Source organism: Siphateles boraxobius, unplaced genomic scaffold (genome assembly GCF_051911475.1).
Source record: "Siphateles boraxobius isolate OS27281-9 unplaced genomic scaffold, OSU_SipBor_1 31, whole genome shotgun sequence".
Lineage (NCBI taxonomy): Eukaryota > Metazoa > Chordata > Actinopteri > Cypriniformes > Leuciscidae > Siphateles > Siphateles boraxobius.
The window spans coordinates 6,911,982-6,937,989 of record NW_027508931.1 but is presented as its reverse complement, the minus strand read 5'-3'; the positions used below and the strand labels follow the sequence as shown (position 1 = coordinate 6,937,989).

Below are 26,008 nucleotides of genomic sequence, written 5' to 3'. Positions count from 1 at the left end.
CTATTGGATTTGGGCTGTAAATGCAAAATAAAGTAGGTGACTTCAGAGGCATCTTTACTGGACTGGATTTAAAATGGTATAATGTCTGAAAAAACATGGCATAGATTTTTTTCTTTTAGAAAAGTCAGTTTCAGATGTTTCAGTTGTTGTCGACTGGCAAAGTTCCTTTAATGTAGCAACTACAATCTAAATCTAAAGGAAAAAATATAATATATGACTATGAAAAATATATGAAAAACACTTTTTGCAATTTTATAGGAAATGCATTTTCAGTAAGAATGCATATTGTACTACCAGTTTATCCACTAGGATGTACTGTAATATATATATATATATATATATATATATATATATATATATATATATATATATATATATGATCAATAACTTATGACAACATGTTTTTACATTGCTTTAACTCTCTAATTTTCTACTTTTTTATATAAGTTACACAAGATTCAACTAATTTAATTTAAGTTGAAATTATTTAAACATCCAAGTTTAAGACTTAAAATTTAAAGGCAGCAACTTAAATGAGCTAAAAGCAATTCTGCAGAAAAAATAAGCCCCGTGTAAATGAGTCTAACAAGATCTCAATGGTATTTCATGAAGTGAATAGCAACTACATGTTTTTCAATTCTGATGAATGCTGAAAGCCATTTGATTCAAACATGACAACATACCAATCAGGTTTCAGCTCTCAGTCTCTGTAACAAAGTAAAGCTTGATATTGCAAACAAGTGAATCATGTGGTAGTAATTTTTAATTGTCACTTAAATAATCAGTAGATTTGTAACTACAGGTCAAGGAAGCTCCAACCAAACAAACTTAACAAAATTGGAATAAAAAAAAAAAAAATCATTCCAACAAATAAACAAGGGCAGATCAACTGACAAAGTAACAAAATTATTATTTTCTTAGAGCAAATGATGCTCCTGTTGCAACATTAACACAAAAATAGTTTTAGTACAAAGGCAAGAACACAATTTCAGCATGAAATTAAGTACAAATAGCTAAAGGATCAGTGTTTTAGTGAGTCTAATACTACAGTTATCGCTTTCCTAACACATCAAAAGCGTGAAGTTACAGAGGAATATACTGGACCCATTTGATCAACAGCAGTTTCATGAGCAATAGTGCATCCTGGAACAATAATTATAATAATAAACAATTTCCTCTATGAAATGATGAGCACTTCATTGCCACAGCAAAAAAGTTGGGAAGAGAAGCCAGAAATATCTTTAGATATAATCCTGACCTTAATCGATGCTTTTAGTTCAAAGTATTGCAATACAATTTACACAGTGGTAATACTGAAGTACTCAGGCCAATACACTGTGTGTGTACAGTATGTGTGTGATTCACCACCTACTGATGCATTCAGCACCGAATTTCACAAATAAATTATTTTGAGAAGCAGGTGGACAGTTTAAGGAATGTTCCCGGATCAAAATGAGCAGATCTATTATGTACTGTTGATGACCACAGTTCGTAAAACATAAAAAATGTGTTTACAGTAATGCACTTACACTAGGGTAGGGCTTTATAGAGGTGAATAAATATAGTTGTGAATAGAGTACAAATTATTCTTAGTTTCTACCCTGTATATTGAAATGCACTACCATTCAAAAGTTTGGGGTCAGTAAGTTTTCTTTACCTTCTTTTGAACTTTTTGTTCATTAAAGAATCCTGATTTTAAAAAAATGATCACTGTTTCCACAAAAAAATGTATGATATTAAGAAATGTTTCTTGAGCAGCAAATCAGCATATTAGAATGATTTCTGAAGGATCATGTGACAATTTAGATTTGAGTAAAGATACTGAAAATTCAGCGTTGCATCATAGGAATAAATTACATTTAAATACATTTAAAAATATTTATTTTTAATCGTAATAATACATTTACAATATTGCTGTTTTTACGGTATTTGATCAAATAATGCAACTTTGGTGAGCATAAGACTTTTTTTCAAAAACAAACAAAATCTCTGAATTGTAGTGATACTGAAGTTACTTGATCAAAATGATTGTGAACACAATCAGTTAATCTATTGATAGTTGATTAATTCAAATTGGGAATACAATTATTTAACTACTATTCTATTTTTTATTATTGAGTCAATTAGAATTGTTTTTATCATTTAAATTTCTTTTAAATCAGCAAATCAACTCGCAGACTACAGTTCGAGAACAACTATTGTATTGTAAATACCTTGCTAAAAATGCATTTTTTATTTGTTTACAATCTGTCACTTTGAACCTGGAACATTGCTTTAATTTTAACACTGTTTAAAACATAAAAGCTGTACGTCCAGCTCTTTTGTAGATGCCAAACATAAATCAAGGCATATGGAGATGGAAAACGTCAATACTTCAAATACTATAATAACTGGACCCTAAAGTATAATTAAGACAATATGTGTAGGGTTCAATACTGTATTATGAATGTAATGTCCATTAAACGGATATAAAAGAATCAGCACCCCGAGAGGACAGGCAGAAGAAATAAATCATAAAACAAACTGCAAAAAATTACAAAGATTCATTTAAGGTATCAAAAGCAGTTCAATTTTCAAGAGCCAGTGCAAGGTATAAAATTCAAATGTGAAGGCAGTGTACACAGCAAAGAAACAACAAAAAGTGAAAATAAACACACACACACACACACAACTCTAATAATAATTTGCTACCAAATTACATATGCGACTGTAAAGAAGGTAAAAGACATTGTTCTTCAGTCTCAGGACACTGCTTGTGTTTTGAGCAACTAAATTGTTGGGAGAACTTGAGAGGAACATGGGAATAAAGGAGAAATGTCTACTCTTCCTGTCCTAATGCTCTCTGCCACCAGGCGGTAGCAGAGGCTACATGACATACAGTCATCGTCCTCCAAAAAAGCCACTTCCATGGGAAGTACAGTGCAGTGTAGTGCAGTTTTTGCCTGTTGGAGCTGGAGGGGGCAGGTCTCAGCTGTGGTAGCTGGGTACCGCTGCCTGTTTCTGGGAGAGGCGCATCAGTTCTTCTCGGATGGCTTTGATGAGGGAAGCGGACGAGTGGTTGGGAGGGGAAGGCTCCTCCAGGGGAGCGGAGGGAGCGTAGCCCAGGCCGAGAGAGTCCAGGTGGGCAGAAGTGGAAGATGGCTCTTTCAGGCCATTTCTGGAGGTCTGGAATACAGAGATGGAGGTGTGGTCAAGAGAGCCAATAACCTAAACAAAATAAATTAAGAAAGGAAAAAAGGAAGGAAGGCAGAAATGAGTGAAAGAAGATTAAAACAAAAGAACAGAGTTTTAGTGAGAAAAAGACTCCTACGGAGGCAGAAAGGAGTGAGAATAGTAAGAGTTTGAAGAGGACATATTCTGTACTTCTTGAAGCCTTATTTCTTTTAATAATTTGTGGATTAATTGTTTATTTTAGTCAAGTTTTTTTTAAAATATACTCTTTTATATATATAATGTGTATAAGAAGAATGGAAGGGTGTTTTTGCTCCTATTATTATTTACTGCTGTCACTATAGTGTGTACTGCTGACATTAATCATCACAATTTCAGTCTAATAACAGAAAAAAGCCATGATTTATTATAATAAATTAATAATAATAAAATTGTAATATTGTCAGAGTTTTCATGGATGGGGAGTTTGTTGATGTAGTAATGGACAACTTTATAGATAGTAGTATAGTAAAGTATATATAGTAAGGTTTTCACAATTAAAATAAAATACTAATAAAAGAAAAAAAGATGAAATATTTTATGTTTACCTGCATGTCACGTGACCATTAACTGACATTAGAGAACAGTGAGCACGCAAATATGTTGTTAATTTATTAAAATATTAACTTAAAATCTCATGGGGTACATCAATATTTTAGGTCAAGGGGTTTCAGCTCAGGTACTATTTTTTAACAAATCATTAAAAAAAATGGTGTTAACTGAAATAAAGCTGAAATAAAATATAAATATTAGATGAAAAGCATAAACTTAAATTAGAAATGTTGCCTGAAACGGAAATAAAATAAGTTTACTACGTTGACTTACTAAAAAAAATAAAATCAAAAACTGAGAAAAATGACAAAAGAAAATAACAAAATGACTAAAACTTAACATTTTTAGTTTTCATTTACATATTGTTTTCATTTACATATCAGTTTAATTCAAAACATTAATAAATGCATACTATAATATTATCTATCTATGGTAATGTCCATACAAATTGACTTTAAAGACATCTATATGCAAATGTTATTTGCCCCTTTTTTAACGAAGTAAGAAAGTATTTAAACTTACAGGCTCTCTGTTGTAAGCTAATTTGCTGTCGTCCTCATGATACGGGCTCCAGTTTAACCCACCAGGCTGCCGGCAGTCCCCTACACGACCCGTCAGACCAGCGTGGGTTAAATGATGTAGCTGGGCACCTGTGAATGTATACTTTATATTACGTCATTTGTCTTTATCCATGCATCCATCGCTCTTTTCTTTCTGTTTTAATTAAACATTTAATATCAGCACTTTTTTTCCTAGTTAAACCTTTAAACTCATACCTGTAGTGCCACCTACAGGTCGTGGCCTGGCGGAGGAGGGCAGATCATCTGTGAGTGTGAGTCCACCTCGACCAGTGTAAAGCGACTCCGGCTGTAGCTGTTCAACAGGAAGGGCTTCTCCTGAAGGGATGTAGCCGGGCCCCAATCCCTGTCTGTAGAGATAGGAAGACTTCAGACCCCAGCTATTAACAAATCACACAGCACTAAGAAAAAGTTGCTTGGATCTTTTCCATTGAGGGAAGGTTGAAATGTGATTTGCTCACAGTTCTAGAATATCACACAAACGTTCATGATCTTCATGACCTCAATAAAACTAGTGGTTGACCGATATATTGGCATGGCTGATATTTGGCATTTTTTAAAATTATCGGATTAAGTTAAGCATCGGAGGTGGACTTTTATTTTGACAGTGCTGTGCTGAGAACGATGTAAAAGTAGTGCTACCCATTATTTATTTGAGAAAATATGATTGCCAATGCACATAGACATAGCCGATTATTAAGTGCACTGTTGGTTACTGCCCCCCCCCCCCCCCCCATTTATTCATTAACCATTTCTGTATAGTATACAGAATCAAGAAGTATACATTAATTTTACATATTTATTTTTTATCAAGCTTAAATAATTTTTTTGCATAATGATATATTTTCCAATTATTTCGAATTTTGTAAATAAATATACATTTTATTGCTACAATTGTATTGTTGTGCATGTGTTATTTACTATCTTTAAATTAAATAGTGTGATATAGCCTATCATCTTAATATCGGCAATCGGCCACCATGCTCTGAGATAAAAAAAATCCATATCCCTAATATACTCACCTATGTAGTAAACCTTGCACACTGGAAGGAGGGAGACCTAATTCAGCATATCTCTGAAAGAAATACACACAAACACGCAGTCGTTGAGCTTATAACAGGTTGATGGTTCTTGGCACATCCATTGCACTTAATGATTTAATGCATAAAAGGTTTAATTTAATACATTGCTAAGTCTGAAACACATTAGTAGCTGTATGTTCCACCACAAATGGAGTTTCTGTCTATCAGCCTAAATAAACCCTGTGACCCAGAAAACAGAAAAGCTTTTAAATAGTTGAGCTGGGAATGCCATTTTAAGGACAGACCACCATTCCCTGTTCCATCTTGACTCTTAAATAAACATTTGAGTTATTAGTCAGTTAAAATTTTGCCTCTGTTGGCCTTTGCAATCCCCTCTTTCCCTTCCACGCAAAGGCCCCAATCTAACAGAAATACTTCATTCAGGACACAGTGTTGACAGTTGAGGCTTCCATTCTGGGTTGTTTATTCCTGATCTGTGGAAAACCCCAAGTCTGTGTTCCTCTGACGTGATTCCAGAGCATCAAATTTACTTTAAATTGCTCTTGTACGGTTTATCACACATTAAAACATAATGAAATCAAGAAATTAACTGATTGAAACAAACCACTGTAACCAGAAATCCTTTAGTCATTGCACCACTGGTCTTATGAAGCAGCCACACAATAGTTTTTGTGTCACAATAAAGAAGGAAACGTCTTGGTTACTAACGTAACCTCGGTTCCCTGAGAGTAGGGAACGAGTATTGCGCAAGTTAGCTTACGCTATGGGAAAACTCCTTTTCTCGAGAATATTGAAGCCAAATTTTTAAAACGCTGTGCAGCTGCACAGCAGACATAAAGCTGTGCACCATAGCACGCTCATTGGCTGTGCTGCAGCAATTGCACGAACCTATGGCGAGTCGGCTAAGTTGCGCAAACCAATCAGGTTGCTTCGTGCCAGAGCACGTCAGAGCCCGCCAGTATGGGCGTGGCTTATAGCTATATAAGCCCCCATTTTCACCATAGAATTCAGGTTAAATCGACTGAAGCGATCCTCTGATCGAAGCACAGTAGCACGGCGGGTTACGCAATACTCGTTCCCTACTCTCAGTTAACCGACGTTCCCTATCGAGAGGTCTCTCGTATTACGCAAGTTAGCTTATGCTATGGGAACCCCTTTCAAAATGCCGTGCGTGCTTAAAAACTTCGACCTATACTATAGCCTAGGGCCAAGCGCCCAAGGTTCATAGAATAGTAAAGTTATGAGTCCTAATAGAGGCCGGATCAGTAACGAGCCTCATATAGGGAAATATAGGAATGGGCCTTAAAGGGCCAAGCTCCTTCTTTATATGGTATATAGAACTGTAGTTCAGGTTCACTCAGGACCAGACAGACGTCAGGCCCTATAGTTGTGGAAATTGTGCTTAGACACTTTATTTATAAGGAAAGAACCCTAGCTTGCAAACCGGGAACTTCCAGGTTATAAAACCTCATTAACGTGGATGGTGAGGCCCAGCCGGCCGCCACACAAATATCTTGAATTGGTATTCCACTCGAAAATGCCAATGACGAGGCCATGCCTCTCGTGGAATGAGCTCTGATGCCTATAGGACAATGCAGGCTCTTAGACTCATAAGCCAGCGAGATAGCATCAACAATCCAACGTTACAGTCTCTGCTTCGTGACCGCAACCTCTGGTGCGGCCACCAAAGCATACGAAGAGCTGTTCTGACTGCCTGAAGGGGCAGAACAGCAGAGTAGATTCGAGTCTCTTTCGTCTTCTGACGAGGAAAGAGCTGACAGCGAAATGACTTGCGCTCTGAATGGAGTCGAGAACACTTTAGGAACATACCCGTGCCTTGGCTTAAGGACGACTCTGGAGTTGTTGGGCCCGAATTCAAGGCAGCCTCTGCTGCCTGCTTTGCGTGGGTTTATCGGGCAAAGACCAATCGAACCCGAGCTCTTTGACGGCCTAAGTTAACACGCGGAGAAATTCAAGTCAAGGTTGGCTCTCACGCAGCTGGCGCTGGCTTGTGTCGAGGGTGCGGGTTCGGTCATGGAGCCCGTCCATCTCTCGCATTTAGATGCAGCAAGGGAAAGGGCTGTCATCATTCTCTTCCTCCTCATCCAATCCCCCAAAAGAGACATGCCTGGCCGTTCGCTGAGAGGGGCGCTGGTCTGCCTGTGTAAACAGGACCGGCGAGGGGGTTTCTCTTGGTGAGAGCGAGGCACTCGGGGACTGGGCCGGCGTGTGCTCGCTTGCATCTGTTGCTTATAAGGATATATGAGCGCCAGATGGCACAGCGGGCTGAAGGAGGCGTCCAGTGAAAACCAGGAAGCCGGCGTCCGCAGAACTGTTTCGCAGGTGGCTTGCTCTGCTGAAAGCTTTTCGACGGCGACGACGAAGGCTTCTCAACCGGAGGTCAGCGAAGTGGAAGTTGCTGAAGGAGATTAAATCTGAATTCTATGGCGAAAATGGGGGCTTATATAGCTATAACCTGTTTGGTTCACGCATCTTAGCTGACTAACCATAGGTTCGTGCAGTTGCCGCAGCACAGCCAATGAGCACCCTAGACGCTTAGCTATATGTCTGCTGTGCAACTGCACTGCGTTATAAAAATTTGGCTTCAATATTCTCAAGAAAAGGAGTTTACCCGTGGCGTAAGCTAACTTACGCAATACGAGAGACCTCTCGAAAGGGAACATGGATTTATACATGCTTGAATGTAAATGTGGGTGGTCAAATGTTGATGTTCTCATGGTTGTTTTGCATTTATAAATGTCCTTTTTTTACATGCTCATTTCCTGTATTTTTAGATATTTTTTTAGATTACCTTTGCCACCCTCCTATGCTCACTTCAAGTCGATCTTTAAACAAACTAAAAATTTAATATGACTGTTAAATGTAATTAAATTAAGCAAAGTCACTATTCATAAATCTACAGTATAATATTGTGATGCACAATTAAACAATTTATTTATTTTAATTATTTCATTTGACTAATGTATTAATTATTTTATATAATGTATTATTTTATTTTTAAGCTAGAAACTAATGCAAATTCATGTCATAGTTCAATAAAACGAAGACAAAACTTTGTCACATATGCTTCTGTCTCCGTTCTGGATGGAAGTCAAAGGAGCATAAAGTGTAGCGTGACCGCAGCTTTAGACAAGGGGAAATCATACAAGTATTGGATTGTACAAAGGAAACAGTAACACATCAGCTTTCATCATCATCATCACATGAATGTGGATCATCTAGTGGTTTCTATTTGAACAGGATGTGTTCAAAAAAGAGTGGAAAATCTCACGTCCAAGCCCTAAGAAAAGTAATAGCTCCTCTCCTCAACAAACCGCACAATTTGAGGTATCATTCATGATTTCATAGCAGGACGATTTATGAGCCGAACTCTTAGCGTTAACAGATTGTTCAAATATCTAAACCTAAGTATGAACAAACATAATAAATAAACAAACGCTATCTCAGATTCTGAGACTTCTAAGTGTTGCAGAAGAGTAAGGCTGTAATAGTGAGAGTTTTTCCTCAATCAGTTGGTCAGAAACGTTACTGTTTTTTTACAATCAAGAGCTGATCTGTGATCCAGGTTTTTGTAGGGTTGAAATCAGAGAGGCTGTTCCAAGGTCAGTTTGACCTGACATCTAAAGTCAAGGGTATATTTACGGTTGACAGATGGGAGTGTCCTTAACTGATTAGTGCATGGATCTAATCCTCCTCAACCAGTGACTTACAGACTGATGCAACAGAGATGTTTGATAAATAAAGCCTTCCGAATCATTATGTTTGTTTATGGAGTTAAAATTAAGGTCAAAAGTGATTGGTGAAGTATTCCATAAGTGTAGGAACCATGTTCACCATTGAACCAAATATTTTTAGGACATAGCATGTTCTTTAAAAAAATTAAATTAAATTTAAAAAAAACTCAGGCTACAAATGCTATTCATTGCTAATTCACTATGGATTGTTCTTACTCCTGTGTAGGGATTCAAAGGCAGGTATCCTGGGCCCCAGGGCCGAGGACCACGGGATGGAGGGCTCAAGGGAGGCGGGGGTCCGGGGTTGAGACCGACCCCAGGCAGAGTGATGCCAGCTGTGCTGCCCTGAGACGAAGGAGACACTAGGGCGAAGGCATCGTCCAGTAGAGAGTGCATTTGCTGCCGGGCCTCCTCTATAGTCGGCTGAGGGGGCAGATAGGGGGGTGGAGGAGGAGGGTGACCGGGCGGAGGAGAAATGGGACCATGGAACACGTCATCTGTCGGGGAGGGGCTATGATTTTCGGGCCCCTGGTCTGGGTCCGACTGCAAAATAAAAGCACATGAAAGATTATTAACATTCAACACTGCAACTAAACATAAATATTGCATTTATTTGATGAAAAATGCAGTAAAGTAATATAATGAAATATTATTGGGTATTCTATTAAAATAATATTAAATAGGATTCTTTGATGAACAAAAAGTTCAAAAGCAACATCATTGCTTTGAAATAGAAACATAGACATTGTAAATGTCTTTACATTCACTCAGGGCTGTCACTGTAATTAATGTTAATCAAACAACCAAAGGCAAAGAAATCTCTTTAACAAAGAATTAAATTTAATTTATACAGATAAGACTATGCAATGTTATTTTCCGATGTTTCCAATATAATTTTTTATGACAGTTTCTATACCTGAACACTGTTAGACTTACTTGAAAAACAAAGTTTATTTAATTTCTATCTTGGCTCTATCTGTATTTATCTAAGTTTGTAATTTGTTTATTATTTTCTACGCAGTCATTCTTGATTAATTCTTTCCAAATAGAGCTATTCAAGTCATCTGTTGAAACAGAAAAATGCAGAAAAATAAATAAAACAAAGTCAGTTATTCCAGTATCTGTCACTTTTATACTGGATCTTATGAAGGTGTATATATAAACAAAGCGTAATATACATATTTTCAATAATACCATCTACTTTTTAAGGAAACTTAAGTAAACCTCGAGTAAGATTATATTACTCCAAAAACTACACTATTATTATATTAATCCTAAAACAATTTTTTTCATTAGCAGTAGGAAATGAGCACCTGCTGCTTCACAACATGGAACTGATTAGAGATGTTTTGATGAACAAATATATGGGAAAAACAGGAAAGAAACCATATGGAGTTGATTACACTGTCACATTCAGATGTACAGTGTAGAGAGCGAGAGAAAAAGTACAGATCTCATCATGAGACTAACCACATATGCTATGTTATTGACTCCAGGGTATTTCCTGTATGTCCCATCGCTGTCAGTCGTTATAAGTCTATCTCGGTCAGCATCTGTCAGATCACCGTTCATCTGCTGTTTCCTTCTCTGTTTAGGAGAACGCTTCCCTCGGTTGCTGCAAAACATACACACACACACATACTCTTGAGTGAGCATTTGGTCTTTAAATATTCAAGTTATGTGGAAAGTGATTTTCTTGTTCTAGAACTGTGGCAATGGAAAAAGTGCAGAAAATTCAGATTTGGTGAGAACAGGTCTTAATTCTGTGTTTCAGGATTAGTCTCATTGTCAGTTGCAGATCTTTTTACCCTTTCTTGGGCTCAGTGTACAGAGAAGGCATGGGAATATCTGGATCGAGTATCTTGTCAATCTGCATCTGGGCCTTCAGGTAAATTCGGTCCTGCTCTTTGGGGTCGCCAAGACCATCAATGAGATCATCCATAGCAGGGAAGTCGTAATGGCCTTTCCTTTTGGCCCTCAGGCGGATCTTATTGCGATGGTGCTCGATCTCAGACTTGTGCCGTAAAGCTACCTGGATCTGGAGAACAAAGAACAGTCAATGATCTTAGAGTCAATGAGAAGCACATATTGATTATTGGTAATGAGGCTTTTGGACGCTGTGAATCCAATTCATAACCGTATAGACCTTGAAGTTTGAAATGGGCCCCTAAGGAAAAGCCTTGTGATATAAATGTGAATTAGATGTATGGCAGGTGAAGGATACCTCTTTATTCAGCTTGGTGTTCTCTGCAGCTCTGTCATTGGCGGTTGGGGTGGGCAGGGGCAGGGCTGGCATTGGCTGCATGGCGATGAGCTGGATTTTATTATGGAGGCGTTTAGGGCCGTCAATTGGGCGGGACAATCGGTCCACATGCTCAAAAATGGAAGCTGAAGATAATGGCTCATCCATGCCATACGTTGGGGGTGGACCTATAAGGACAAATATAAGAGGGTGTCAAAACTTCAAAGGTGGAATATAGAATGAATATAATATAACCGTTTTAAACACTGATAATAATAAGACATGTTTCTTGTAAATGAGCACCAAATCAGCATATTAGAATGATTTCTGAAGGATCACGTGACACTGAAGACTGAAGTAATGATTCTGAAGATACAGCTTTACCACCACAGAAATAAATTACATATTAAAAAATATTAAATGTTTATTTTAAATAGTAATGTACTGCTTTACTGCATTTTTAATCAGATAAACGCATGTTTGATGAGAATAAGAGACTTATTTCAAAAACACTAAAGAAATATTATCAACCCTAAACTTTTGAATAATAGTAAGTATCAGTTATTAAAAATATGTAAACTGGGTGCCAAGTTACCAGTGATGTATGATTCTATTTCTATGGTTTTTAGATGTCATTTGTTAAGATGCCGTGTATAATGGCCCAAACCTAATAGTAAATCATGAAAAAGTATTCATTTCATGATACAGAAAAATAATATGGCAGAATATTTGGTAACTACAATAAATGCTTCTTTTATATTTTAAAAAAATATTCTGAAATATTTGGCTTAAAAAGTGTTTATACTACTTTTCCTTAAAATAAATGCTATTTATTAATTATCAATCAATCAATCATCATTGATTAGATTTTTTAATATAATGTAATGAAATTCATACATGCAACGGTCGCTGACACGTCTGTATACTTTTTGAGGCCACTGTATATTATACACACACACACACACACATATATCTTTAACAAATCATAAATGCATCTAATGCATTCCACACTATCAAAAAAAAGCTAGCCTCATATGGGCCAACAAAGAACTGACGAAGAAAGCAAGTGGTTCGTCTGAATCTCCTCTCTCAAGTATCGTTTCACACCAGATGGGGGCAGCGTCTTCATCACTCTAATAGGACTCACTTCAAATGAAATGTGAAAGACCTCAAGGCAGGAGGATGATCCATCGGGTTTTTTTGGGGGGGGGGGCGGGGGGGGGGGATCTAACACTGCTGTACAAAACAACACCACTCTTACCAATTCTATTCTTCCCTGTGAGCCAGTAACAGATGAATGAATGGATGGAGGGAGCGTAAAAGAACAAGAGAAAAGTTAAATGATGGCAGAAGTAATGGAGATTGTTTAATTGAGATAAATAGCATGAGTTGTATGTAAAAACATGTTTGAGTGGAATGTTTGATAAGACGGTATTTTATCTTGGAAAATATCACTGGAACACAATTATAAGAAGAGGAGGAGGATGAAAGGGATTTTCAAAAGGGAAGGGCGTTAAAAGGGATTGGCAATCAGACAGAGAAAGAGAGAATGTGAGGTTCTAAGGCTGAATTCGATGTCATTTCTTGGCTAGTAAGACTGTAGCCTATTTAGTCTGGTAAAGCAGAAATGAGTGCTGAAAGAGGGTTATCGCCACAGGCACAGTTTGACAAGAGAGGAACGCACACAGAGAGAGAGACGGAGAGAGAGAAAGAGAGCAAGAAAGTGAAAGAAAAAAAAATCCAGGCAGCGAAGAGTAAAGATGAGGGTTAGTCATTCTTCACAAAGGAGGCAGGATGAATGAGTCTGGGCTTACTAGAGAGGAAATCAAGAGGAAGAGCAACAAATCTTCAGCTGAAAGACCCAGCAGGTTTTATTACTTTCCCCTCTCTGTAAATCTTACGTCACATGTTCTTCTTCCACTGGCCATTATGGAGGCCTAGGACTGCCATTTAATAAAACAAAATCTTTTGCCTTTGCTAGCAGCCAACAAAGGCAACAATCAAAAGGACAACATTAACTATCACAATATAAACCATTAAACGGACAATGCAAATTATTTTATTATTTTACTTATTAAAAGTTAATTTACAATTTTTTTTACTTAACTTCATGATATCAGGTATATTATGATACATGTCAGGATTCAATACTTTGTCATATCACAATTGGATCACAATTCGAATGAGAAAAAGAACTGCAATACATGTATGATATATGATTGTATTGCCAGTTAAAATATACACAAACGTACCATTTAATCCATTAACAGCTGCTTTACGTGGTTGCTTTGGATCGCAGGGCAGACCAGGAGGTCTCGTGCCATCCTCAGGTGATCCTCTCTCGCTGGGTGGATCACTGTCTATAGAGTCGCCCTCTGATGGAGAAATCCTAAATAAAGATACAAGGAAAACCTTTTAATTCTAAACCATGGTATGAAAACATGTCATACAATTAATGCCAAAAAAGTGTGTTTAGAAGACATTTTTAAAAAAAACGTGAGAATACAATGAAAGCTACAATTCAATTAATTACAAATTCATCAATGTATCCCACTTTTTAAATGTACACATGAGCCTTGGATCTAATTCATCACAACATCTCCTCAGAACTAGGACAGCCTCATCTTGACAGACAACAATATTTATCCCTCATCCAGTTTTGATGAGGCATGTGTCTCCAGGGAAAAAGCAAGAGGATGATGACCTAATCCTGTCATGCTTTCAAAGAGCATTTTCAGATCTAATGTGACCAACCAAAAGTTCATGACTTAGTCATTGAATCAATTACCTATTTCCCTACCCTTTTAGTCAAGAACTATTTGACCTACTGACTGTCTTAACTATTAGTAATGTATTTGTCTCTGACTAGTCATTTTAACTTGGACTGTTTAGTATATGTGCGTTTATTAATTTTATTGATCTATATTTAAGTACAGGCCAAAAAAATGGGTTATTCCATTTCAGCCAACACAGTAAAGAATATATCAGAATTACATTACTTCGGTTTACCTGTAACATGGTTTCAGACACTTTAAATGTTTGCAAAACATGAGATCTGTGGTAATTTTACCCCTAAGACCCTTCTATTGATTCGAGTGTGAGATGTAATCCTTTTAAAAAGCTTTCTATTGATCAGCAGTCGACTCACCCTTAGCTAGATTACTGCCTTTAAATAAATTAACAAGTTATTTTAATATGAGGTTCATGCAGCAAAATGCAGCCACTGGACTATAATTTTATTCACAGATTTAGCCTGTGTGACATGTTTGTGTTTGACAATAGGGAACAACCTATACACTGGTCAAAATCGGGCCGACTCCCAGCATACACGTTTAAAAATTAACCGGAGGTCGGGAAGTGCTCCTAACCTACTCGGTTCGGCTTGTAATTCCTCTCACACAATGCGAGCCGCAACCATAAGAGCATCAACGATTTCCATGCGACTTCTCCAGAGAGAGAGAGAGAAAAAAAAAATTTCACCTACAAGCTTGTACACCTCGCTTTAGTTAATAAAAATGTTATTGTTCATGTTAGTTTACAGCCCATTAACAAATGTTAACAGATACAAATGATGAGATTAACCAACATTAAACTCAAATTAACAAATGCTGTAGAAGTATTGTTCATTGTTTGTTCATGTGAACTAATGTTAACAAATTAAACCTTAAATGTAAAGTGTTACCGAATTTAAGTTTATGAAACAATTGTTCATTGTTTTTTTTTTTACGTCAGTTCATAGTGGATTGACTAATGTTAACTTATAAACTTTTTTTTAAATGCATTAGTAAATTAATCTAAATTAACATTAAGATCAATAAATAGTGTAGATGTATTGTTCATTTTAACTAATGTAGTTAACTAATGTTAATAAATGGAACCTTATTGCAAAGTGTTAGCAAAAACTGAATTATGTGTAACATGTTTGATCCTGAATATCAAAGAAACATTTACTGGTAGACGACTTACTGGCCCCTGCGCCGCTGGCCATTACGGGAAGCTTTGGTGGAGGCTTTGGACTTTGGTGTGGGGACCTCTGCATTCTCAGCTGGGCTTTGCTCCTTAGAGGGTACAGGAAGTGGCAAAGGCTCCTGGATGACCATGAGATCATCCTTACTGTGCTGCCCCATGTGCAGCTTGGCAAAGTCAAAACCCTTCACGCTGGGTGCCTGCAGCTAAAGACCACCACCCCAGAGAGAGGAAAATGTTAATTTGGATAATCAAAATTATTTGCAGAGTAAAAAAATGGAGGAATTGCAAAGGGGAGTGAGGGACTGCTCACAAACAAAAGACAAATTCAGGCCAGGCTTTTCGGTCTAGGCGTCTTAAGAGACGTCAACGTGGGCATGTACACAGGGCATATAGAGAGAATGTGAATTTCCATAATCCTCAGATTGTCAGTATCATAGGAATAAATTGAGCAAGAGGACCGTAATTGACTCTTTTAGAGAAAATGAGAAGCATGAGCTTTCAAAATGGATGAACTTGATTAGAGGTCAGCAGACTGACTGCAGGCCAGACCAGCTAGACGAGCTGTAATGGCCTGTCTGTCTGCAGCGCTGTGAAAGATTAAATGAACTGAACAAACACAACAGCAGAGAAAACAAATTCACACTGGCTCTCTCAAGGACCAGCAGCCACAAGAAAAGCAGTGAAGTTTTAAAGAATGAGATATTCAAAAAGAGAAAAAAAATTCTGTCATTGTTTACCCACTTTTAGTAATAGTTCACCCAAAAATAAAAATTCGTCATCATTTACTCACCCTCAAATTGTTCTAAATCTGTATGAGTTTCTTTTATTCTGTTTAACACAAAAGAAGATATTTTGAAGAATATTGGTAGCCAAACAGTTGACGGTAGCCATTGACTGCCATAGTATGTGTATGTACCTTACTAAATGTAAAATTGGTTTCTTTCAAAATACATTCTAATGTTCATTCATGTTTATTTATTGCTATAACTAGTAGTAAACAGAAAGATGATCAGTTCATATGGGCTCCATGCTGCCGCTTGAACTGAGGGGACTACACTGATCAGTCATGCTGTATTAAAGTGTCTAAATGGCATTTAATGTTTGAATTTCATGATAAAGTTTACAGAATTTGAAAGCTGAGACTTTGTTTCTTATTAAAAGTAATGAACACAAAGCTTATTGTGTTTATTGGATAGGAGATAAGCTACAAATGATGCTTGAAGTTTTATTTAAAACAGCATAGACTCAAATATTGATCTTGGGTTTTAAAAGTCGATACTGGTTTGTTAAAATTATTAAAACTGGGAAATATTCATCCCAGTCCTAGCACTATTGTTCTAAGTCTTCTGAAACCAGATGATAACTGTGAAAAACAGACTGAAAATGTGTTATTAATTGAACATTTTTACATAGCTATTCTTAGAGCATTCATGACAGAAATAGTGATGTCGGATTGGGATTTGAGTTGCATCTTTCCAATGAATCAGTTGATTCTGTTTGCAAAAACGGTCTGTCTAGTCGCAACAGTAAACAGAGAAGAGTAATTTCTCTCTGATCATCAAATATAGAATGACTTCATATGACAAATTATATGGACCCCTTTTATGATATATTTGGATCCATTTACTTTTATTGTATAAAAAAAGCCTGGACATGGTGAAAAATATGTTATTTTGTGTTTAAAGAAAAAGAGAAAGAATATTGACACTAAGAGCGAGTAAATGATGACAGGTTTTTCTTTTTTTGGGTGAACTGTTTCTTTAAAGCTGATGAATCACTGTTGTTTACATAGTTTGTTTGATCTGGAAAATCATTAAACAAAGGGTCATGGCGGGTCAAATTAAATTCTCTGTTTCATATATTGCCAGAAAACACAGAGATTTATGAAAAATGCATAAGCTGAGCTTTGAGTCGTGCAGTGAGCATTGCTGCACAATAGAGACGGACTGAAATATGCTCATCTTCTGGGAGTACGTCTATTTCTCTGTTTCCTATCACATTCCCTTTTAAATGCAAATGAGGTTGTTTAGACAAATTCTGTTTGTGATAAAGAAAGCTCTTATCTCGTTTTTGTTGGCCTGTACTGCTGCTGTAATCAAATCTAGGCCACAATACAGTCGAAGCTGCACAGGCTTAGACCAAAAGGCCGGAAACAGACATTATCATTGACGCATTCAAATACATACATCTGTTGTTCAGAATACATTGTTTTTTTCTCTCCAATTGCTGGTTATCAGTGCCATAAAGGGAGATTATCAACAATTGGAAAAACTAGAACTAACTTCTGCATTCTAGGAAATACATCTCTACATCACAACACTACTTTCGGACACTGTACAGTTCTGATACCTCCGGCCTCCTCATTCTATACGGCAATGGTTTCTTTACAGCTTTCTTGGGTTCTTCTTTGGCCATTTTTTTCTCCTCCTCTTCTTCTTCTTCCTCCTCCTCCTCTTCCTCAATACTCTCTTTTTTCTTTAAGCTTCTGGCAGGTATTACAGGTTTCTGATTTGGATAAGGGTGATAAGAAGAAGTTGCTTCTGTTCCCATCAAGACAAATTCCAACAGGTAACCCAACATGTTGGACTGTTCCATCTACTACATTCTCACAAACACTGTTTTTGATGGTACTGACAAACATGGCTAGGGATGGGAATCATAAGGAATCTAACGATTCTTCGTACTTGAGGAGTCAGCAAACAAATGATAATTAACTACACTACAGTTCAACAGTTTAGGGTCAGTTAGAGTTTAAAAAAAGAAGAAGAAGTTAATACTTTTATTCAGGAAGAATGCATTACACCAGTAAAGACATTGATAATGTTATAAACATTTCTATGTCAAGAAAAAAAAGTTTTTTTAACTTTCTGTTCAAAGAAAAATAGTATAGTTAAAAAAAGTATTCCACAAAATAGTAAGCAGTACAACTGTTTTCAACATAAGAAATGTTTCTTGAGAACTAAATCAGCATATTAGACTGATTTCTGAAGAAACATGTGACACTGAATAGAGTTTCGGGTTAGGAATGGAGAAAAGGCTGCTAAAAATTTTGTTTTGCCATAAAAGGAATAAAATTACAGTTTAAAACATTACATTTTAATAACATATCACAAAATATATATTTTTTTTTACAATATTTTTGATGAAATAATTGCAGCCTTGGTGAGCATTAGAGGCTATTTTCAAAAATCTTACTGACCCCAAACTTCTGAACGGTAATGTTTTCTATAGCATCTACCATATTTGTACCACATAACATCGTAAAGAATCTTGGTTTATTTCCAATTGGATAATTACTTGCGATTCCATAAGAGAATCAGATGCTTATTGAGATCCTCTCCAACTGATTCAATGAGGGAGTGAACCACTTAAGACAGATTCATTTATCTTTGACTCATTTGTGAGTAGTTGTTCTGCTTCATTCATGTGAGTTGATTAATTTAAAAGAACCAGTTGAAGAGTCAAAGAGTCATTTGTTTGCAAATCAGACTACATACTCAAGTCAACAGAGTCCACAGAGAACTACAAAATGGTCCAAACACAGATGACATTGACACGGTTAGAATGGTGCCTCAGACTTCTGAGGGGCAATGAGGAAGAGGAATCTTGTGCTTCCTGTGCGAGGACTAACTTGAGGAATATTCTACAGTCTACTATGACGACTCATCTACCAGTCTCTACCTTCTCCTCTCTCCTTTCTTCCTCTTCCTCCTCATCATCATCTTCTTCTTCCTCCTCCTCCTCTTCACCTTCCTCCTCCTCATCACTACTATCTAAAAGCTCTTTGCTCTTGATAGGAGTCATTGACCTCTGGATTACTGGTATTGATTTCTGCAATGAGGAGGTGGACTGCACAAGCATGGGAAAGGGAGAGTGTTAAGATATGAATGGATGTGTGTTAGATGAACAAGAGATAGAGAAACTCTAAATGGGCTCCAATGTATTTGCAGGGGTGTGGATTTTCAAAAAATTTGATGTTAAATGTTAAAAATGTATCAGAACATGAAGAAATGTATTGGAATCTAGATAAAACCTATAAAATGCAGTAAAAGTATTCATACTCGTTATTTCATTATAGCCAATATCTAAATTAATTTAATTGTAAAGTGCTACAGAAATATTTTAACCTGCAAAAATAAAAAGAGAAAAAACCTTTTAAAAGAAACTGCTAATTTAAAGGTAGGCTATACTAACCTAAAAATGAAAATTCTGTCATCATTTACAAACCTGCATGAATTACTTTCTTGCTTCGAAGAATGTTGGGATGCAAACCACACACACGCACACAAAAAAAAAAGTTTTAAAAAAATGTTCCACAGTCATAAAGGTTTGAAAGGACTTGATGGTAAGCAATTGATGACAGAATTAAAAAATTTTGGGTAAACTGTCCCTTTGCGTCAAATTACATTTTGTCAAATCCATGAAGTATCGATTTAAGTAAAAGCATGAAGAATAAAGTGTGAAGGAGGCCATTTAACAATATAAACTGATTAAACCAGAGAACATAATTGAAGGATTAAGAGGAGTCATTGGTGAGATTGTAAATGAGAGTGGGGATAGTTCATGAGGGTAGTGAGTATGCTAGTAAAGGCGCACATGGAGTGTTTAATGACTATGTGCTCCTCAGATGAGTGTAGTTAAATCAAGGAGTTGAGAATGAGAGGATCAGCAGGCGCTGTTCTGGATAAGAACATCACTGCTGAGCATTAACCCCACAGCCAGCTGAGCGTAAGACTTCATTACTGCTGTGACTGCAAGTGTGTGTGCTTGTGCATGACACATCTGGATATCGTAGCAAGATTTAGAATGACTAGTGATGTCTGAATTAATTTGACTGCAAGGACAAGGCACTCAAAAACAGCATGGGATGTGATGCAATAGCCAAAGCAAAGTAATGTGAGTGATCATGCTTTAAAGAGGATTCAATGAGATGAAATGTACTTAAAGGGATAGTTCACCCAAAATGAAAATTCTGTCAGTATTTACTCACCCTCATGTTGTTCCAACCCCGTAATACATTTGTTCATCTTCGGAACACGAATTAAGATATTTTTGATGAAATCTGAGAGCTGGATCACTCCTCCATAGGCTTCTTCAGGGATTGAAACTTTCCAGCCCCGAAAAGATATTAAAGACATCGTTAAAATAGTCCAAGTGACTACAGTGGCTCAATCTTAAGTTTATCAAGCGACGAGAATAGTTTCTGTGCACAAAAACAAACAAAAATAACGACTTTTTTTCAACTATTCATTTCCTTCTCTGTGGGACTCTAGTCAGTTAACGTAGTGTGATTGCGTAGAGCTACGTCACACGTAGGCTCACTATTGGCCGACCCTGGTCATGTGGGTGATGCATGTGACGTACAACAACAGAAGCTTACGCTATTACACTAGTGAACGGACTCGAGGCCCACAGAGAAGAAAATGAATAGTTGAAATAAAGTCGTTATTTTTGTTGTTTTTTGCGCAGAAAAAGTATTCTAGTCGCTTGATAAACTTAAGATTGAGCCACTGTAGTCACTTGGACTATTTTAACAATGTCTTTAATAACTTTTTGGGGCTGGCAAGTTTCAATCCCTGAAGAAGCCTATGGAGGAGTGATCCAGCTCTCAGATTTCATCAAAAATATCTTAATTCGTGTTCTGAAGATGAATGAAGGTCTTACGGGGTTGGAACAACATGAGGGTGAGTAAATACTGATAGAATTTTCATTTTTGGGTGAACTATCCCTTTAAAGGGTCTAATTTATATAAATACATTGATCACACTATCTCACATTTGTTTTAAACAATCTAGTCGAGTGATGGTTATGGTCGGCTAGTCATCTAAAAAGTATATAATTATTACAATTTGGAAAAACTTGGCTCTCTTATCAAAACACGTTTCAAGACAGTTTGGTGGACCCTACATACATACACAGGGATTCCTTAAGACTGACTAGTCATTCAGACAACACACTCATTAGTCAAGTTTGAAAATATGTTTAGCTCATGCCTAGACACGATTTATACAAAAAACCTGGAAAAATTAGATAGAGATAAACATTAGAAAGAAAAGATAAACATTTATTTCACAACAGAAAATGACGTAGCGACTTCTGGGAACACTTGTCTTAGGACTCAACGAACAACTGAATCGGATCATTGAAATGAACTCTCTAAACGAACTTCCCAATGCCAAGATTAACTGTGAGCATAAATGGGTAGAGTAGCGGAGAGCCAACTAAAAAACACATCCCCATGTATCCAATTCTGATCTTTCAAAGCTGGCTTGTATCCGGCTACAGTCATTTAAATCAGAGACGAGATAAGCAGCTCAGACTCACAGGAGCCACCTACTTATTAGCAATGTCACTGACACATCAGCAGACTTAGCGGACAGAAAATGAAACAAAACAAAATGACGGCATGACATACGGTTGAACCTTAGTTTTGTCAGGAGAAGCATTGCTTTTATATCGCATCATCACATAGCATTTCCAGTCTCTCTCTCTCACCTTCTGTCTTTGCTGGATGGTGCTCGTGGTGTCTGGCTGGAATTCCAGTTTGTCAGTGCGGCAGAGTTTCCAGTACAGTATAGTTATTATAATGACGACCACCACCACAGGGACTACCACCCCTACGATTATCCACGTGTTGGTCTTCTCTGTGTCTGAGGAAGGAGAGGCCTGTTTCTCCACAGCTGAACATATACAAGGGTAAACAAGAATGTCAGTGAGTAAGGACCGTATGTATTGTTTAAAAGTTTGGGGTTGGTAAGATTTTTTAAAATGTTTTTAATGAAGTTTAGGTTGTATTTATTTGATCAAAATACAGTAAAACAGTAATATTGTGAAATAGTATTACCATTTAAAATAACTGTTTTCTATCTGAATACATTTTAAAATGTAATTTATTAAAAAAACATTATACAAAGCTGAACTTTCAACATCATTACTCCAGTCTTCATTGACACATGATCCTTCAGAAATTATTCTAATATGCTGATTTGGTGCTCAAGAAACATTTCTTATTATTACCAATGTTGAAAACAGTTGTACTGCTTCATATTTTTTCAGGATTCTTTAATAAACAGAAAGCTTAGAAGAACAGCATTTATTTGAAATTTAAACCTTTTCAAAATGTTAAACCTGTAACACTGTAAATGTCTTTACTGTCACTTTTGATCAATTTAATAAGACCTTCCCAAAAAGAAAAACAAATATTAACTTCTTTAAAGTAAAAAATAAATAGCGGTCTTACTATGAAAAAATATTGCAGTAACAAGCGTACGGATTACATTCACAGCATTGCCACACAGCATGACACGATTAGAATTGACGTAAAGTGTCCTCTACAATGCTTTTTATCTTTTCTATCATGGTGGAACAACAGTTTAAAGACAAACTGGTTAGTTAAACTGTTGATGTGTTTATTCCAAACAATCTGAATAGTATTGCTGAAAAATAACAACAATAATGGACTAAAGGCACAGACACTTAATTCCCCCTTATGAAGGAATGCACCAATACTACAATTCTGGCTGATATACTAGATAAGCCATCATTTTACATGCTACAAGTGAATTTTGGAATTATAACATTATAAAAATACAGTATAAGGGCCGGTTCACCCATAACAAGTTTTTGCTGTTAAAAAACCTGAGAAGATGGTCAATAGAACGAATAAAAGCACAAGATCTAGAGACATGTTTTGTTGAAAAGAAGTTGAACTTCTTTTAACCCTCTGGGGTCCTATGTGTTTTGGGGTCCTGGAGGTGTTCTGACATGCTCTAACATTTGTGCTTTTTTCAGTTATTTATAAACATGTTAATGGCAAAGGTGTAAATTCACTCTATATAGCACAAACAGGGCTACCATAATATGTTAGCAAGATGTATGTACATGTTTGTATTTTTGAGAGAATATTGTTTATGCATGGTTATTGAAAAAACTAAAACTTAAAGTCTCTGAAATAAGGCCACAAAACACATACTAAATATGTGTCCACAAGACTTTTGACTAATGGATGTTCTCGCCTAGGATTTTTGCTTCAAAATGATCTGAAAATCATCCTTCCAAATCATACACATAAAACAATACATTGATTTAAATTTAGTAAAACACTTTTTGTTTGGAAAGGCAATATGCGAAATGGGCGTGACTCATGTATAATGGTCTGATTCACACCTCTGAAGACAAAAGACCTGTTTAATGAGCCTGCATAATGAGCTTTTCACAGGTGTGTCACTGAGCCACAACAAAGAATACAAGGACACAAGAAAAGAAATGTGTATATATACTACAAAATTGGTTCACAGTTGGAAACATCTATAAAAAAATAGTATTTTTCCACTTGTATTTTTGCTTGCAAATTGTATAATATCCAAGGTGAACATTTCTAGTAATTGTGTAGTTAATTCTCATACTGTATTTTCAGAAAGTTTTGGATATGTATCCTCTCCCCAAATTTGTCACTAATAAAACACAATACAAATAATTTGAAGAGAAGGCTTATATTGACCTTTTAAGATTTTGTTTAAATCTACCTTGTAAATATATTATTTGCTATTTTATTAAAAAGGTTACAATTACAGCAACAATTAAAATAACAATATTTCAAGTGTAATATTTCTTTGTAAAAACTAAAGTATACATTTTATCATACATTGGAACAAACACTATAATAGCATCCTAGTTGATGACTTTATTTTTGACAAAACAAACATAGCCTAATATATTTAACATTTGAGCAGAAATTGGTGAACAAAAGCTTATTCAATGTGGCAGTAGTCTATAGTTTAGGCTACAGTAAACAGTTAATAATCTATCCAAAAACTAGTCAACGAAATGTTGTCTTTCATATTTCTTCTGTAACATAGGCATATCGTTTGATGTTTTTATGATAGCCTATATTAGGGCATATAAATATTAATTTGCAGTTTAATACGTTGCTAATACAAAGACATTTTAACGTTATTTCAACATATTTCAGTCGATTTTCACTCATCTCAGTATAGCAATAGGGTTTGGTAAAAACTGTTCAGTTCATTCATTCACACACAGACGCGATTCATATTTAAACAGTCTTTTTGCGGTTTACATACACTATGATATCGCAATTAGAACACTAATAAAAAAACTTACTTCTCAGATGGATATTTCATATTTCTTTGTAAAAACTAAAGTATACATTTTATCATACATATTTCAAAGTTAAGGATTCATTAGTTTGAATAAAGCCTACATTGGAACAAAGACTATAATAGCATCCTAGTTGATGACTTTATTTTTGACAAAACAAACATAGCCTAATATATAACATTTGAGCAGAAATTGGTGAACAAAAGCTTATTCAATGTGGCAGTAGTCTAGTTTACAGTAAACAGTTAATAATCTATCCAAAACTAGTCGACGAAATGTTGTCTTTCATATTTCGTCTGTAACATAGGCATGTCGTTTTTTTATGAGCCTATATTAGGGCATACATATTAATTTGCAGTTTAATACGTTGCTAATACAAAGACATTTTAACGTTATTTCAACATATTTCAGTAGATTTTCACTCATCTCAGTATAGCAATAGGGTTTGGTAAAAACTGTTCAGTTCATTCATTCACACACAGACGCGATTCATATTTAAACAGTCTTTTTGCGTTTTACATACACTATGATATCGCGATTAGAAAAATAATAATAAAGAACTTACTTATCAGATGGATCCGTTGCTCCTCGAAATGAAAAAAAACAGTACATGTTCTGAGGTAAATGTCCCAGGATTACTCCTCACACAGCCTCGCAAGAAGAAATAGTAGGCTACATTAATCTGATGATTACATTTGTTGTGTTATCGCGTTTATGAGGGGCGTTGACACTTTGCATGTGTTGCTTCAGATCATTTGCGTTTGAATACCGCGCGCTCTCCGTGGGCGTGTCACATTAGCAGAATAATGAGCTAAGAGAACGATAATGAGATCGGCTGACACCTCTCTCTTTTTTAATAGATTACATAAACAGAGAATATTTATTTTAGTTTTGAATTAGATATTTTAAAAGTACAAATTTAAATGATTATAAAGATATATTGCTCGTGCTTGTGTGAATAGTATTCGCTGAGCTTTGTTTAAGTTTAGAGACGTGCACCAGAAAAAAATTTAACGGAGACAGAGAGGCAGAAAGCACACCCTGTTTATTTTCTTCATTTTACAAAAGCACACGGTTTTGATGTTAATGTGAGTGTACACAAAAAAAAGAAGACCCTCTATAGTTTATAATCATGTGTTGGTTTTATTTATATGACCAAAAATGACGGAGTATTTTAAGTCTATGTTGCTGCTATGTGGAAAAAAAACAGCAAAACGCGCCGGCGCGTTTCTCGACCCCAGAGAGTTAACTTGAGTGCCGCGTTTTTAGAACGCTGTGTCGTGCGCGAGACGCAGCAAAAGACGTGAGACCGGAGCGCAACAGTTAAAGATGTCCGTCTAGCGCATGTTTACATTGAAAAACAATGGAAAAGTAGCGCAGTGGAATCGAAAAATACATTGTGTGAATGGCCCCTAATAATTGATGTATATTGAGATTTGCTTAATATTTACATTTAACAGTTTTACTAAATTATTTGTTTTTAGTGAGAGTTGGGTGATGGCAAATATCATCTAAATGTAAAAGAGATTAAATATCCAA

At 36.2% G+C, this 26,008-nt stretch overlaps 1 protein-coding gene across 10 annotated transcripts in view; it reads right to left on the bottom strand.

Annotated features, from left to right (window-relative positions):
- Positions 1-745: 745 nt before the first annotated feature.
- Positions 746-26,008, bottom strand: part of LOC143696843 (UPF0606 protein KIAA1549) — a 69,931-nt gene continuing 44,668 nt past the window's right edge. For 2 of the 10 annotated variants that reach the window (XM_077193615.1, XM_077193614.1), the window contains 13 exons: positions 21,845-22,029; positions 19,031-19,198; positions 17,699-17,854; positions 15,347-15,552; positions 13,633-13,769; positions 11,363-11,568; positions 10,947-11,176; positions 10,609-10,753; positions 9,355-9,681; positions 5,363-5,415; positions 4,539-4,690; positions 4,285-4,412; positions 746-3,207 (listed from right to left, as the gene is read on the bottom strand). In XM_077193615.1, coding sequence (XP_077049730.1) covers positions 2,968-3,207; positions 4,285-4,412; positions 4,539-4,690; positions 5,363-5,415; positions 9,355-9,681; positions 10,609-10,753; positions 10,947-11,176; positions 11,363-11,568; positions 13,633-13,769; positions 15,347-15,552; positions 17,699-17,854; positions 19,031-19,198; positions 21,845-22,029 — 2,333 coding nt within the window. In that variant the 3' untranslated portion in view covers positions 746-2,967. The remainder of the gene's footprint in view (positions 3,208-4,284; positions 4,413-4,538; positions 4,691-5,362; positions 5,416-9,354; positions 9,682-10,608; positions 10,754-10,946; positions 11,177-11,362; positions 11,569-13,632; positions 13,770-15,346; positions 15,553-17,698; positions 17,855-19,030; positions 19,199-21,844; positions 22,030-26,008) is intronic. The other 8 variants (XM_077193620.1, XM_077193618.1, XM_077193622.1 and 5 more) reach the window with 5 other exon arrangements.